This window comes from Oncorhynchus kisutch, linkage group LG2, assembly GCF_002021735.2.
Source record: "Oncorhynchus kisutch isolate 150728-3 linkage group LG2, Okis_V2, whole genome shotgun sequence".
Taxonomy (NCBI): Eukaryota; Metazoa; Chordata; class Actinopteri; order Salmoniformes; family Salmonidae; genus Oncorhynchus; species Oncorhynchus kisutch.
In genome coordinates this window covers 40,802,587-40,819,904 of record NC_034175.2, presented here as the reverse complement: position 1 = coordinate 40,819,904, position 17,318 = coordinate 40,802,587, and the positions used below count along the sequence as shown (strand labels likewise).

At 42.5% G+C, this 17,318-nt stretch overlaps 1 protein-coding gene across 4 annotated transcripts in view; it reads left to right on the top strand.

Moving 5' to 3' along the window:
- The first annotated feature begins 7,271 nt into the window (after window positions 1-7,271).
- Window positions 7,272-17,318, top strand: part of LOC109865907 (pre-mRNA-processing factor 40 homolog A) — a 47,912-nt gene continuing 37,865 nt past the window's right edge. For all 4 annotated transcript variants that reach the window (XM_031794345.1, XM_020454429.2, XM_020454422.2 and 1 more), the window contains exon 1: window positions 7,272-7,489. In XM_031794345.1, coding sequence (XP_031650205.1) covers window positions 7,471-7,489 — 19 coding nt within the window. In that variant the 5' untranslated portion in view covers window positions 7,272-7,470. The remainder of the gene's footprint in view (window positions 7,490-17,318) is intronic.

Genomic DNA, 17,318 nt, shown 5'->3' with positions numbered 1-17,318 from the left:
TAGACCATTCCATTCTTGTGGGCCGGCAAAGGAGTGTTGGTGTCTCTGAGGGGTCTTTGGCCTGGTTTGCTAACTACCTCTCTCAAAGAGTACAGTGCATAAAGTCAGAAAATTTGCTGTCCCAGCCACTGCCTGTCATCAAGGGAGTACCCCAAGGCTCAATCCTAGGCCACACGCTCTTTCCAATTTATATCAACAACATAGCTCAGGCAGCAGGAAGCTCTCATTTATATGCAGATGATACAGTCTTATACTCAGCTGGCCCCTCCCGGGATTCTGTATTAAATGCTTTCCAACAAAGCTTTCTTAGTATCCAACAAGTGTCCAATAAGCTTTCTCTACCCTTAACCTTGTTCTGAACACATCCAAAACAAAGGTCATGTGGTTTGGTAAGAAGAATGCCCCTCTCCCCACAGGTGTTATTACTACCTCTGTGGGTTTTGAGCTTGAGGTAGTCACCTCATACAAGTAGTTGGGAGTTCTCTCAGCACATATCAAAGCTGCAGGCTAAAGTTAAATCTAGAATTAAATCAAGGTCTCCTCTATCGTAATTGCTCCTCTTTCACCCCAGCTGCCAAACTAACCCTGATTTAAATGACCATCCTACCCATGCTAGATTACAGAGACGTCATTTATAGATCGGCAGGTAAGGGTGCTCTCGAGCGGCTAGATGTTCTTTACCATTCGGCCATCAGATTTGCCTCCAATGCTCCTTATAGGACACATCATCATTGCACTCTATACTCCTCTGGAAAGTGGTCATCTCTGTATACCCGTCGCAAGACCCACTGGTTGATGCTTATTTATAAAACACTCTTAGGCCTCACTCCCCCCCTATCTGAGATATCTACTGCAGCCCTCATCCTCCACACACAACACCCGTTCTGCCAGTCACATTCTGTTAAAGGTCCCCAAAGCACACACATCCCTGGGTCGGTCTTCCTTTCACTTCGCAGCAGCTAGAGACTGGAACGAGCTGCAAAAAACACTCAAACTGGACAGTTTTATCTCGATCTCTTCATTCAAAGACTCAATCATGGACACTCTTACTGACAGTTGTAGGTGCTTTGTGTGATGTATTGTTGTCTCTACCTTCTTGCCCTTTGTACTGTTGTCTGTGCCCAATAATGTTTGTACCATGTTTTATGCTGCTACCATGTTGTATTTCTACAATGTTGTTGTTATGTTGTGTTGCTACCATGCTGTGCTGTCATGTGTTCTTGCCTTGCTCTGTTGTCTTAGGTCTCTCTTTATGTAGTGTTGTCTCTATTGTTGTGATGTGTGTTTTGTCCTATATTTTAATTGTTTATTTTACATTTTTAATCCCAGGCCCCCGTCCTCGCAGTTGGCCTTTTGCCTTTTGGTCGGCCGTCATTATAAATAAGTATGTGTTCTTCACTGACTTGCCTAGTTAAATAAAGGTTAAATAAAAATATTTAAATATAAAGGTAGGTCGTTCCATCAGATTTTTTTAAACTCCTGCGTCATCTTGTCACAGGAAGATTTGGCCTTGTTGCTGGGGCAGTCCGGTAACCATGACAACAGACATTGCGACAGTCACTGTCACGGATCCCTTCGGAACTTTCATCACGCACACCTGTCCCCTATTCCCACTATTTAGTATTTGTATATATATGTGCCATTTGGTTTCCATTGGGCTGTCGTTTATTGTTTCAATGTCCGTTGGTGCGTGTGAGTACCTTTGCTGTGTGTTTTGGGCTTTCGTGGCCTTGGGATCGCGCAAATGATTACAGGTCTCATCCGGTGTGATATTCATTGTGTGCATGTGTTATTTGTTTGAGGTACTCCTCGCTCTTTTGTTTGGGTTTCAACCCTGTGTTTTTGTTACGTGTTTGTTTGGTCTTCATCCCCGTGCCCCTACACGACACTCTGTAATTTGGCCTTAATATTAATTTTTAAAATGATTACGCATTCCTGTGTCTGTCTCCCGATCCTTCATGCCAACATGACAGTCACAGAGATTTAAACCTTTTTCATGTCGGAGCATCAAGGAAACTGACAGTTGCAGCAACGGTCTACCGACATTACTCCGGAATTGACCAGCAAAACGTTGCATTCTAATTGCCTACAGAGATGTCATTATACAAAGTATCAACTGGCCTTTAGTCTCTAATTTACATCTTAGGTGTTTGTGTTGTGCCTGCCATCAGTTGGGACATAGCATACTCTTGAATACAGGGTGTCATTTCAATCATACAGTATAAATATCATTCATAGAATGGACATATCCCTTCAGACCACTGTACTTTAGCTGGTACACCATTTACATTTAATTGACATTTTAACTTCTATTTACTACCACAAAGATTCACACAAATTACAACAAAAAAACATTGGTTCCTTAACCTGTATGCAGTTGATGTAGGCTACAAGTAATGACAGCAATCCATGCTTTGGCTTAGTTTCCCTGGCAGTGTGTCACGATCGTCGTAAAGAGGAGACCAAGGCACAGGGTGAGTAGAGTTCCACATAATTTTAATCAACTGAAACTCACCTAACAAACAACCAAATGAAACGTGAAGCTACAGGTGTGCACTCAGGCAACTCAATGTAGACAAGATCCCACAACACAAACGAGGAAAATGGCTACCTAAATATGATCCCCAATCAGAGACAACAATAAACAGCTGTCTCTGATTGGGAACCATACCAGGCCAACATAGACAAACAAAAACCCTAGACGTACAAAACTAGCGTACCCACCCTAGTCACACCCTGACCTAACCAAAGTATATAGAAAAACAGATATCTAAGGTCAGGTCGTGACAGTACCCCCCCCCCCCAAAGGTGCGGACTCCCGGCCGCAAACCTGAACCTATAGGGGAGGATCCAGGTGTGCATCTATCCTTGGTGGTGGCTCTGGTTCTGGATGCAGCTCTGGAAGCTCCGGACCGTGGGTCGTCGCCAGAAGCTCCGGACCGTAGATCATCACTGAAGGCTCTGGACCACCGACCGTTGCCGGAGGCTCCGAACAGCCGATCGTCGCCGGAGGCTCCGGACCGTCGTCGGAGGTTCCGGACCGCGGACCGTCGTCGGAGGTTCCGGACCGCGGACCGTCGTCGGAGGTTCCGGACCGCGGACCGTCGTCGGAGGTTCCGGACCGCGGACCGTCGTCGGAGGTTCCGGACCGCGGACCGTCGTCGGAGGTTCCGGACCGCGGACCGTCGTCGGAGGTTCCGGACCGCGGACCGTCGTCGGAGGTTCCGGACCGCGGACCGTCGTCGGAGGTTCCGGACCGTGATACGTCAGCTCTGGACTGGGAACTGGGTTAACAGGTCCTGAGGGGAATCCAAGGTAGTGGTGGTGAGTAATCCAGAGCTAGGTATTTGGGTGATGAGATGTGGAACAGGAGACAGAGACAGAGCAGTAAACTACAATGAGAGGATAAATGGTGTCAGGTAGGGAAACAGGCACAGCAGAGTAACAGGAGCTTGAATAATCATAAAAGGCTAGAACCATGAACTGACTGGACAGAGATTACAATCTGGAAGAATGAAAGTGGCAGGACTGAGTATTTGTAGAGGTCTTGATTATGGGACAAGTTGCAGCTGGTAGGGATCTGCTCTGATTCCAGCAAACCGTCTCCAACCACACAGAGGGGGAGAAGGAGAGAGTGTGTACAGGGGGAGTAGCTGTATGTCAGGAAGACACCATATGAACACCAGAGGGTGTAGCAGGAGCAGATGTGACAATTGTTCATCCTGACAGGGTTCTTACATGGATGATACAGTGGAAATGATATATGACAACTACTAGAAATAATAGAACATCATAAAACATCTAAGCCGGCCCTGGTATTTATAGCGGTTTTGAAATGGCATTTGATAAAGTAAGACTGGATTTTATTTATAAATGCCTGGATTTTTTCAATTTCAGTAATTCTATTATAAAATGGGTAAAAAGACATGTATAGCAACCCCAGGTGTAAAATAGTAAATAACATCTTCTTCTCTGAGAGTTTTGAATTGTCAAGAGGAGTTAAACAAGGGTGTCTGCTGTCACCATATCTATTCGTTATGGCCATCGAAATGCTAGCTATTAAAATCAGATCCAATAACAACATTAGAGGATTAGAAATCCAAGGCTTAAAAACAAAGGTGTCCATGTATGCCGATGACTCAAGTTTTATATTATGTTCGCAAGATAGATCCCTGCAATGTCTCATTGAAGATCTAGATTACTTTTATGTACTCTCTAGACTAAAACCTAATTATGATAAGTGACAATATTAGTTCTAAAAGTTCTAAAAGATCTGATCATCTTTTATATCAATAGCAGTCCATTATTAATCGTCACCCTATTCAGTCTCATCTGAACGTAGTCAAATTATTGGTTAACTTCACGAACCCTGACTAACAAGTTCAATCAGAAATACAAAATTTGGTTTAATTATTTATTTACTAAATACCTAAATAATCACACAGAATTATATAGATTGGTTTCCCAGCAGAGATGTCTCTTGTCCTTTGAAGAATATTTCAGGGCGGACACGTTGTAGTTTGTCGTCTTATGGTAGAACGGTTACGTTGTAGTACCCTGTCGTTCTGAAGAGATTGTCCTTCCTTTCCTAGGCCATGCACTTTTACAGCTGCTGCTGATAACTCATCGTCTAGGATGTATCACTTCTTTAGTGAATAAGAGTTCAAAGTTCATACCAAGTTACAATACTCAGCTCATGCTATATTTTGGCTTGTGTAATTGAAATTCCTCCTTCCAGCGTGGCGATCGTCACCTCCACGTTGAAATTAGCCCTTTTAAACATATGGACACCAGTCCTCACGTCATCAGGAACATAAGTTAATTTTGTTAGGTTGTAGTTGATATTAGCCCTTTTAAACTTATGGACATCAGTCATCATGTTATCGGGAACACAGTGTTAATTTCGTTAGGATATAATAATTCAACCATTCGCAAAATAGCTCACGCTGGGTTTGGATTAGTCTGCCGTGAATTGGGTAATGGGGGCTCTTATAGAAATGTAGAAGGAGTTGGGGGGTTGGTTCATCATTTCCAACCAATGCCTATTCACTTGGGTGTGGCTACTGAGAGAGCATATTTTACTTATGAAAACAATTCTCTCATTTTAAAAAGTAAAATTGCATTTAATCTTTTCACCTATAGTCTCACATTTAAACATTTAAATTGCACAATTCCATGTGAATCCGATAACTAGAATGTGTAGACTTTCCAAGATTCAATTTATGTCGTCCTATCATCAGTAATAATGTCTCAGACGATAACTGATCTGACATCATATTCTTTAAGTACCAACGGATACTTTCAACTGGTTGGATTATCAAAATATTGTTCCTTTCCCAACCTTTTGATGTTACCATACTCTCTATGTTACGCCCCTGAAAACAGGGGAGAATTAATCACGAGAGTGATACGGTGTTGTATTCTCAATTTAACGTTTAGTTCAATCATTTCACAAAAGTAACACATTACAAAACAGAAAACCCATTATACAAATAACACAGCAAAATATCTTATTAACAACGCGCATGTTCATTCACAATCGACATAAAATGGCAGTTACTCTCAGTACGATGCTATTCTTCACTTCAACCGAGCAGGGCTAATATTACTCTCTTCAAACTTAACTCTAACTTCCTCAAGACGTTACTAAAACACACCTTAAACACTCTTGACATGTTAGCGAGTTATAACATTTAAATTACTATTTTTATCATCAATAAAGTACCTGAAAACAGGGGAGAAATAATCACGACAGTGATACGGTGTTGTATTCTCAATTCAAGGTTTAGTTCAATGAGAAAAGACCGCGATTTTCCCCAGGAATATGGGTGGAGACCAGAGCAATCGATCTCCGGCTCATAGATTAAGAGCATTGCGTAGATCACAGATTAACACTTTTAGGCACCACAAAATAAAGTAATCAATCTAACGTTTTACACATTACTCCCACAATTCGTACCCTTTGACAGATTTGAACTTTAACACAATTATATGAATGTTATCAATCTCTATCAACTAATACTGAATGCATCTTTTTAACCTTAGATGTTTTAAGATCCTCACATACTGTGAACTTACTAATACCTTTCAATTTATAACAGGCTATGAATATTTCCTTTAACCTGTCACATCTACATGTTAACAAAGGGCTTTCCAAGAGTCCATTCTGTAGGGTAGAGAGAGAAAAGGGGGAAAGGCCCTGTTGGGTACTCACCCAACAGGGCAACGTCATGACAAATGTAATTGTTTGTTGTCCGTAGCTTATGCCTGCCCAAACCATAACCCCACCACCACCATGGGGCACTCTGTTCATAACGTTGACATCAGGAAACCCCTTGCCGACACGATACCATACACGGTCTGCCGTTGTAAGGCAGGTTGGACGTACTGCCAAATTCTCTAAAAGGACATTGGAGGTAGCTTATGGTAGAGAAATCTCCCTCAAAACTTGAGACATCTGTGGCATTGCGTTGTGTGACAAAACAGCACATTTTAGAATGGCCTTTTATTGTCCCCAGCACAAGATACACTTGTTTAGTCAGCTTCTTGATATGCCACACCTGTCAGGTAGATGGATGATCTTGGCAAACAGGGATGTAAACAAATGTGTGCATAACATTTGAGAGAAATATGCTTTTTGTGTGTCTGGAACATTTCTAGGATCTTTTAATTCAGGTGATGAAAATTGTTTGTTCAGTGTAATTCCAAATGTATTTTTTATCATTTATTTCCCCTGAGCTTCCTTTTGCCATTGAAATTCTCAGTCTGATCGTGTGGGCGTGTTGATACAAATTTAGTTATATTTACACAGCTCTGATTGGCGGATAGGATCGTCTAGAGTACGGGTACTCAACTCTTACCCTACAAGGTCCAAAGACTGCTGGTTTTCTGTTCTACCTGATAATTAATTGCACCCACCTGGTGCCGCAGTTCTAAATCAGTCCCTGATTTGAGAGCAACAATGAAAAAAGGCAGTGGAGCTGGATTTGCTGTCCAGAGTTTAGTTTAAAGGGTCTAGAGCAGGCCTGGGCAACTCCAGTCCTCAGTGGCCTGATTGGTGTCACTCTATTGTCCCAGCCCCAGTTAACACACCTGACTCCAATAGTCAACTAATCATGATCCTCAGTTAAAAATGCAATTAGTTTAAATCAGGTGTGTTTGCTAGGGATCGGGGAAAAGTGTGACCAATCAGGCCCCCGAGGACTGGAATTGCCCAGCCCTCATAAACGACACACCCTCGTCCACTTACCCTCGCCTTATGCCCTTGGGGGAATCCCCGCCATCATTTTGGAGGGTGGTCCAAATAATTAGCAAAGCAAGGGAAGCTTGCATTATAAGCCCTTCCGTCCTCGTTTTTAGTCGAGTTTGCGAGTGTACAATTATGTTCACTTCGAGGCCTGAAACTCCCCATAATTACATGTACATCCATTAAGAAAAGTCTGCCAAAAATTAAAACCTCAACATCAATACATGGAGTCAACATACAAGTGTAAGTAAAAACAAATGTAAAGAAGTCAAAAATTGTGGTGGCACAAACACATCTCGGAAATGTAATGATGTTTTTGTTTGGTTAGCTTTTTGAAATTGTAGAAATAAATGTTTCCTTCAGAAGTTCCAACTAGGCAGGCAAATGTTATTTAGCTAATTAATTTGCATGTATATTAATAATTACTGTATATATTTAATGTAATGCAATCATAATTGACTGTAGCGCACAATCATCACGGGATGAACAAGTGATGAATTTCCTGGCAAGGGCAGTCCTTTCAAAATCATTCCTTCCTCCCTCGTCCCTTGCCCTGCAAGTGTGTACTCGTCAGATGTCCTCAAAAGTGTACGCTTAATTTGAGGGCTGAGGGGATAGGGTGTGTCTTTTAAGTGTATTGAATGCAGCCCTGGTCTAGAGTAGACGCTAGAGCCTACCCCGCATAGTCCTTCAAAGTAGGAGGATGCATATGCAAATAAAACATGACTGGTCATTGGTCAAAATAATCAGATCAGATGGTAATGTCATGCTGTGGAAGCACACCTGAACAGTTGAAATTCCAGGCTTTTTTCCCAAAAAAGCTCATACACTAAAAAAAGCTCTTACACTCTGACATTTTTTAAATTTGGAGCCTGATTTTTTAAAATGTTGATGTTATTTCAACCTGATATGAAAATATATATATAAAAAAACGTGAAACCATGTTTTTGACTGCACTAACCCTTTCAAAAAAATGTTTCAAGAAATTCTCAAATTGTTTGACAACCCTGTTTGAAGCTTTTAAATTAAATCAAACAACAGCTTATTTACATTTTACACTTTGTACAGCTGCAGCAATCAGTTAGCTGCTCAGATAGTTGATGTTTAAAGTTGGTGAGGGAAATGGAAGTCTCCAACGTCAGCGATTTTTGCAATTCGTTCCGGTCACTGGCAGCAGAGAACTGGAAGGAAAGGCGGCTAAATGAGGTGTTGGCTTTGGGGAGGATCAGTGAGATATACCTGCTGGAACGTGTGCTACGGGTGGGTGTTGTTATCGTGACCAGTGAACTGAGATAAGGCGTAGCTTTACCTAGTATAGACGTATATATGACCTGGAGCCAGTGGGTCTGGCGACGAATATGTAGCAAGGGAAGCTATTTTGTTGACATTGCCGAAGTCGAGGATCGGTAGGATAGTCAGTTTTACTAGGGTAAGTTTGGCAGCGTGAGTGAAGGAGGCTTTGTTGCAAAATGGAAAGCCGATTTCTAGATTTGATTTTGGATTGGAGATGTTTAATATGAGTCTGGAAGGAGAGTTTACAGTCTAGCCAGACACCTAGGTATTTGTAGTTGTCCTCATATTCTAGGTCGGAACCGTCCAGGGTGATGATGGCGGGCGGGTGCGGGCAGCGAACGGTTGAAAAGCATGCATTTGGTTTTACTAGCGTTTAAGAGCAGTTGGAGGCCACGGAAGGAGTGTTGTATGGCATTGAAGCTTGTTTGGAGGTTAGTTAACGCAGTGTCCAAGGAAGGGCCAGAAGTATACAGAATGGTGCCGTCTGCATAGAGGTGGATCAGGGAATCGCCCGCAGCAAGAGCGACATCATTGATATATATATATATATATATATATATATATATATATATATATATATATATATATATATATATATATATATATACAGAGAAAAGAGTCTGCCCGAGAATTGAACCCTGTGGTACCCTCATAGAGACTGCCAGAGGTCCGGACAACATGCCCTCCGATTTGACACACTGAACTCTGTCTGCAAAGTAGTTGGTGAACCAGGCGAGGCAGTCATTAGAAAAACCAAGGCTATTGAGTCTGCCAATAAGAATACGGTGATTGACAGAGTCGAAAGCCTTGGCCAGGTCGATGAAGAAGGCTGCACAGTATTGTATTTTATCGATGGCGGTTATGATATACGTATGATATACCTTGAGCTTGGCTGAGGTGCACCCGTGACCGGCTCGGAAGCCGGATTGCACAGTGGAGAAGGTACGGTGGGATTCGAAATGGTCAGTCATCTGTTTATTAACTTGGCTTTCAAAGACTTTAGATAGGCAGGGCAGGATGGATATAGGTCTGTAACAGTTTGGGTCTAGGGTGTCACCCCTTTTGAAGAGGGGGATGATCGCGGCAGCTTTCCAATCTTTAGGGATCTCGGGCGATACAAAAGAGAGGGTCCAGGTTTTGCAGCTCTTTCAGAACATCTGCAGTCTGGATTTGGGTGAACGAGAACCTGGGGAGGCTTGGGCGAGTAGCTGCGGGGGAGGTGGAGCTGTTGGCCGGGGTTGGAGTAGCCAGGAGGAAGGCATGGCCAGCCGTTGAGAAATGCTTATTGAAATTCTCGATTATCATGGATTTATCAGTGGTGACCGTGTTACCTAGCATCAGTACAGTGGGCAGCTGGGAGGAGTGCTCTTGTTCTCCATGGACTTTACAGTGTCCCAAATTGTTTTGGAGTTAGAGCTACATGATGTGAATTTCTGCTTGAAAAAGCTTGCCTTTGCTTTCCTGACTGACTGCGTGTATTGGTTCCTGACTTCCCTGAACAGTTGCGTATCGTGGGGACTATTCGATGCTATTGCAGTCCGCCACAGGATGTTTTTGTGCTGGTCAAGGGCAGTCAGGTCTGGAGTGAAGCAAGGGCTATATCTGTTCTTAGTTCTGCATTTTTTTGAACGGGGCATGCTTCTCTAAGATGGTGAGGAAATTACTTTTAAAGAATGACCAGGCATCCTCGACTGATGGGATGAGGTCAATATCCTTCCAGGATACCCTGGCCAGGTCGATTAGAAAGGCCTGCTCGCAGAAGTGTTTTAGGGAGCGTTTGACAGTGATGAGGGGTGGTCGTTTGACCGTGGACCCATAGCGGATACAGGCAATGAGGCAGTGATTGCTTTGATCCTGATTGAAGACAGCGGAGGTGTATTTGGAGGGCAAGTTGGTCAGGATAATGTTTATGATGGTGCCCATGTTTACGGATTTAGGGTTGTACCTGGTGGGTTCCTTGATGATTTGTGTGAGATTGAGGACATCTAGCTTAGATTGCAGGACTGCCGGGGTGTTAAGCATATCCCAGTTTAGGTCACCTAACAGAACAAACTTTGAAGCTAGATGGGGGGCGATCAATTCACAAATGGTGTCCAGGGCACAGCTGGGAGCGGAGATGGTTCTATAGCAGGCGGCAACAGTGAGAGACTTATTTCTGGATGAGGTTAATTTGTAAAATTAGAAGTTCAAACTGTTTGGGTATAGACCTGGAAAGTATGACAGAACTTTGCAGGCTCTCTCTGCAGTAGATTGCATCTCCTCCCCCTTTGGCAGTTTTATCTTGACGGAAAATGTTGTAGTTGGGTATGGAAATATCAGAATTGTTGGTGGCCTTCCTAAGTCAGGATTCAGACACAGCAAGGACATCAGGGTTAGCAGAGTGTGCTAAAGCAGTGAGTAAAACAAACTTAGGGAGGAGGCTTCTGATGTTGACATCAGACGCTCACAGACGCTCAGCTATTGCGCTCACCTTAAGATAGCTAAATGGGACAACCACTTACATTATCACAGTCATAATAAGTACATTTTTCCTAAATAAAGTAGCTATCAGCAAAGTCAGTGCTATTAGGGGGGAAAAGAGTCAAGTGCGGGTCATGTGCAACTTTAAGCACCTCTATTTCCTGAATGTTTTGGCATTCAGGTCCAAAATTCCACTTTCTCACCACTTCTACCATGGGCAAGTACTATATGTACGGAAAGTTTCATTCAAATAAAAAGGGGTCAAAAAGTGATTGAAATCAAATGGAACAACCTGATTTAAAGTTGCATAACTAAATAAATGACAAGTTCTTTATTGATTTGAGTCTTTACCAACTTTAATTATCTCACATCACTGAAGAGCACACAATCTTAGATCAATTATGCATGGCGTCTGACACACAGACCTGTAGATAGCAGCCATTTTGTAGTTGTCCCTGGAGGCACAGATCTGAGTTAGATGTTGCCCTGTTTTTATAGTGTCCCTCAGCCCTGACAGCATGTGACACATCTCAATCTGCTGGCTGATAACGTGTCCAAAGAAGTTGTCGGTCACGTTGACTGTGACAGTGGCTACGACACATCCATTCTCCTCACATACTGCTCCTCTTTTGGAAGAGCCCAAGGAGTATGCACATACAGTGATGATCCTGTCGGTCACATACATGAAATGAGATGGCAATCGGGACATGATGACGATACAACCAGGTTTAACTGAGTGCAGTTGGATAAGAGGGAGCTCAAGTGTAAGAACATCCCTTTAACATTCAGATGATAGGGACAATGTGATGGTAATTCCGTATTCTGGTTTTAAACCCTCCTGCTGGCTTTCCAGTGTAGTCATGGCAATGCCCCTCTTTATCTCAAAGAACTGCTCTCCCTCTATAACCCCCACCTGCACCCTCAGGTCAAGCGATAGCCTGCTCCTCCACACCTCCAGCACCAAGCTCCGCTCCTGGGGCCTTTAAGCTTGACCGGCCCCAGCCTCTGGAAGGCCCTACCAGCACACCTGAAGACTCTGGGCTCCTTTTAAAACGGTCTTTCTGTTGATAGCTGTGCTCCTTGGTGTCTTTGTCCCTTGTAGTGTCAGCTGCGTTCTTTGAGTCGGTTGTCTATTTTTTTTCTATTTGGTTTTTATTTCATGCAATTTTAGATTGTTCTGTATAATGAAAAGCACTTTACAAATTAAATTCATTGCTACTACTAGCAGTAATTCCTTTTGACAGAGAGGGTTAGTACTGATCTGTCAACAGCAGCAGAGAATCCAGTATGAGCGAGTCTTCTAAATCAAAAGAAAGACGTGGTGGTTAACAAGGACTTATTTCACATGTAACCTGCTTTTTGGGAGATGTCTTTGGTACAATCTTTTTTTAGATTCTCTATTCATATGTAACAGCCACATTTACATGGAAAGGCTTGATTGTGTCATTTTACCAAATGCAATAGTTAAGTCTAGATGAATAAGCTGCGAATGTGTGCGGGGAGAGTAATGCACTTTTCATGATTGATATTCATGAAATCAGGCACACTTTCAGAAGAGATACGAAAAGTGGTTGTTATTTTTCAGTAATCAGACTCTTTATGTGAGCTCTGAATTGCAAGCCATTTTTTTTTTAGGAAACTCAAAATAGCTTATCTGGATATGTGTCAAAGGTTTCCCATGCATGTACAAAGCTCGTTGAAGAAATGTTAACAACAGTATAGGTAAAAACCTGATGTGTCATTCCACAGAGTAAATATCTAAATATCTTTTCTCCCAGTTGAACAGTTTAGCAGTTTCCCCACATGTAAAGCATGCATGCAAGCGTGGAGACGGACATTCGCGTTATCAACATAGAGGCCATGCTTTTGGTGGGTCGATGGATTCGTATCTGGCACAGGTCAATTCCTCCCCACAGGACAAATAGGCTTTTAGACGGACACACCCATTTTGAAGCAACATCATCCATGGCAGTAACGAGGCTATGATGAGGTAATTCCTCCCACTGTAGAGTGAACAAGCGATTTAGAAGCCCTGCCATTAAATCAGGCATACTTTTTCAAACAGAGAGCGATTCTTGACAAGTATTTCCCATGTTATGCGGTCATACTGACTTCTGTGGGGGAAAAATCGACAGTAAAGATGGGGCACGGAGGACTCAAAGTGTCAAAAAGGCCAGGGACAGCCTTCGTCCAGCTGACATATACATCTGTGAGGTGCTCGTGAATTGTGCTGGAATTCACTCATGGATAAGGGAGTCTTTTATGAATACATTGTCCAAAGTGTTGCATGTCCATGACCCTTTTGAAACGTGGAAAATGGGACTTTATTTAATATAGAAGTGTATTGCCAGTTTATTATTGAAGCAGAAACGGTGACAAACTGTACCCTGATTATTTTGTTATGCAAAACCATCCTGAAAAGCCTACATCAGATTGATGTGCTCCAAAGAGGCATCCTGTTGCAACAATGCACTTGCACTTTAAAGGCACTCTAAAAGTCCCTATGGGGGTGTGACAACTAGGGCTGGGTAACTGAACGGGCATGCAGGGCACGTGCCCGGGGTCCCCGACCTTCCCAAATTAGTCCTTTTTTTCAGAGTAAAGAGAGATTATCCCATATCTTGTACACTGACCTATCATGTATTTTATTTGTACACATACATTGTTCCCGGAGTCATCCCAAATACAACCTCCGTCCTCTGGCCGGGTAAGCTGATGGATAGCAAGTGCTGCAGAGTCACTCAGTAAATGGATCACTCTTTTGCATGCTTTAGTTACACTCCAACAGCAACCAAAAGACAAACATAAGCACATTTTAGTCCTAGTCCCAGACATCTGTTACATACAGCCTTTTCATTGACATCCTTTTGGACTGTTTGTGCAGGGTATGTTGAGGACATTCCTTTACTTGAAAAGCCTTTCAAGACGATTGGAAAAACTCAACTGAAAAAAAATGTGTGAAAAAGGATCCGGTGTGTTGTCAACATATTTCAGGATATGGGATAAACACAGACGTTGCATCTGCGAATTATGGCCAGCTGAAAGTGTGCTGCTCAAAATACCATATTAAGTTATTTCAAAAAAATGAAGTGGCAACAATCCATTACAAAGGAATGTTGATTGAAAACTATCTGCATGCACATAACGCAACTGCTCTCTACTCAACACTACTCAACACAGAAAAGGTGCAAGGGAATTGGAACCAATGTGAATGACATGTAAAGGAGTAGATAGATGGTCTAATAGAAGGCTATCTTGCCAATTTCCCACTTCCTTTGAAAGCAACTCTGTGCTAACACTCGGATAATATATGTATGATATGTATGATGTACACGTCAAATAATACTATATGACGTGTCAAATAAGCATGTAGCTAGGTTTCCATCCAGTTTGGTGAAAGATTTTCATTCGAATATTCTAAAATCCGCATAAAACACGCATTTTCCCACCAAAGATGGATTTCCATCAAATTGACTTGTTGCGGATGAAAGGTTGTATGTGATGATGTAGTGCACATAAAAATTACTTTTGCAGTTAAATTCCCATGAACCGAATAAAACATTTTAATGTAAATGGGTTTGCATTGCATTTTCAACTCTACTGATGATATGGTTTTGCCACAAGCAAATGTTATGTTATATAGCGAATGTGCCCACTCTGGCCTTGGAACGAGCGCTCTAGCCAACAGCTCGCAGATATAATGTGGGTATAGTCTACTACATCAGTGGTTCTCAAAATGTGGGGCGCACCCCCCTGGGGGTTGGCGGGTGGGGCGGGGGCGCATGGATATGCCCACCCATCCCTGGGGCGGCAGGGTAGCCTAGTGGTTAGAGTGTTGGACTAGTGACCGGAAGGTTGCAAGTTCAAACCCCCGAGCTGACAAGGTACAAAACTGTCATTCTGCCCCTGAACAGGTAGTTAACCCACTGTTCCTAGGCCGTCATTGAAAATAAGAATTTGTTCTTAACTGACTTGCCTGGTTAAATAAAGGTAAAATAAAATTTAAAAAATTAAAATTTAAAAAGTCTGCGGGATGTTCCCCAATGCTGGAATGGGGGACTGAGTAAAATGGTTTGGGAACTTCTGTACTAGATTATTATGGACAGAAGAGCGAGATTACTTTTGCTTGTCAAACAGCAGTCAAGCATCGATCAACATGTCACCAGAATAAAACCCTCAATATTTACTGGAAAGGAGCATTTTCACCAACCTGTGAAACTCATCGTAATTGATTTAATCTGTAGCCTAATAAACTATGCTTTCCCAAGTCTTAGTGGGAGGATCACACACCATATCATAGTGTAACTCCAAGTTTACTTTGATATAACGGTTGGTTATTATATCAATATTTGCTCTTACATGCGTTCCCACTGATATTTCTCGCATCATTTAACAACACAAAAAGATCCCACGTTTGTCTGGCATATTTAGTTTTGTCGACATTTGGGAAGTTTACCGACAAATTTGCTGTTTCCATCACGCCTGTCATCACATTTTTTATCTGAGGTACTTTACTCATATAAAAAGGTTGGATGGAAACCTAGTTACTGGTGGGTAATTAAAAACATTATTTTGATGAATTTATTCATACTATTTCATCCTTCCACAAGATATAGTCCCAAAGCAAATCTAGGGTTGCTACCCAAGCCGGCTGATCGTTTGCCAGTCATTCAGTCTTTTTGTTCTGTATCTATGGACGCGACCCAGTCGTTCATTCTAAATGATCCATTGCCACACTGGCTGGCAACGTTCTTATCCCTAGCTTGCTAGCTAGCCAACTACGGCTAACTTACAGTCATGCCAAACAGTGCAGACAGAATAACAGCAGTAGCTGCATTTGTTTAAGCTGTTTTCTAGTGATATTTATTTGGATACATTCATAACAATGAGCTAATGAGGCACTTTGTATATATCCATTAAAATGAAGCCAGCGGATTCATGATATCGACTGGCTGAGAAACGCAGTCTGCCTCTCTCTCTCGTCCTGACCCCTACACGTTCAGACAGACACTGTTGGAGATCAAGTTTATAACTTCCCTTAATGGGCTGATGAGACTGTGGATTGCACAGTCAGATGGAACAGAGTAAATAGGCATTTTAACCTCAGATTTAGCCGGTGGTAATTTGTGGAATAGACACCGGCTGGAATGCGCTTTTAACCAATCAGCATTCAGGATTAGACCCACCCATTGTACAAATGTACATATTTTCTTTTTGCAGATTTTAGAATATTCACTTTCAAATCTGTAGCCAATTGGATTGAAACCTTGCTGGTGTCATAAAGGGAGGAATAGGAAGATATTGCAGAATAGGCTGTTCCCCTCCTTCCTGGGTGTTATCGTCCTTACTCAGCACCGGCCTGTACCTTACCTGCCCTAAGCTCTCTCCTGGCCCATTACACTAAGTCTGAATTTGTCCTGCTAGGTGACCTAAACTGGGACATACTTAAACCGCCTGATCAAATCCTAAAGCAATGGGACTCCCTAAATCTTTCTCAGATTAGTACCAATCCCAAACACCCAGAAAAGGCTACTCTCCTCGATGCTGTCCTGAAAAATCAGTCTGGTGTTTTCTGTAATGACCTTAGTGATCACTGTTTTACAGCCTGTGTTTGTAATGGCTGCTCAGTGAAACGACCTGTCCTGATTTGTCATAAACGCTTGCTAAAAGACTTTAATGAGCAAGCCTTCCTTCATGAACTGGCCTCTGTAAAATGATATAGAATCAGATTGATCCCCTCTGTTGAAGACACTTGGAAGTTCTTTTTTAAATATTTTCAGTGGTATTGTTAACAAACACGACCCCATAAAGAAAATGAGAATTAAAAACAGGTTCAGCCCCTGGTTCGACCGTGATCTTGCAGGGTTACTCCACCTCAAGAATTACTGACTGGCTCTCACTCAGGCTATCCAGAAGGCCAACGTTAGTTACTTTAAGGAGCTGTTCTCTCTCTGTGGGTCTAACCCCAAGAAGTTCTGGAAAATGGTTAAAGACCTGGAGAATAAACCCTCCTCCTCACAGCTGCCCATGTCCCTTAATGTTGGTGATGTGGTTGTTACTGACAAGGAGCACATGGCTGAGCTCTTTAAGTCTGCACTTCATTAAGTCAGGATTCCTATTTGACTCAGCCATGCCTCCTTGCCCGTCCAACATTTCCTCATCTCCCACCCCTTCTAATGTGACTAGCCCATATGCTCTTCCCTCGTTTCCCCCTGCCCCGCTACAAAGTTTCTCCCTGCAGGCAGTCAATGAGTCCGAGGTGCTAAAGGAGCTCCTTAAACTTAACCTAAAAAAAACATTGGGTCAGATGGTTTAGACC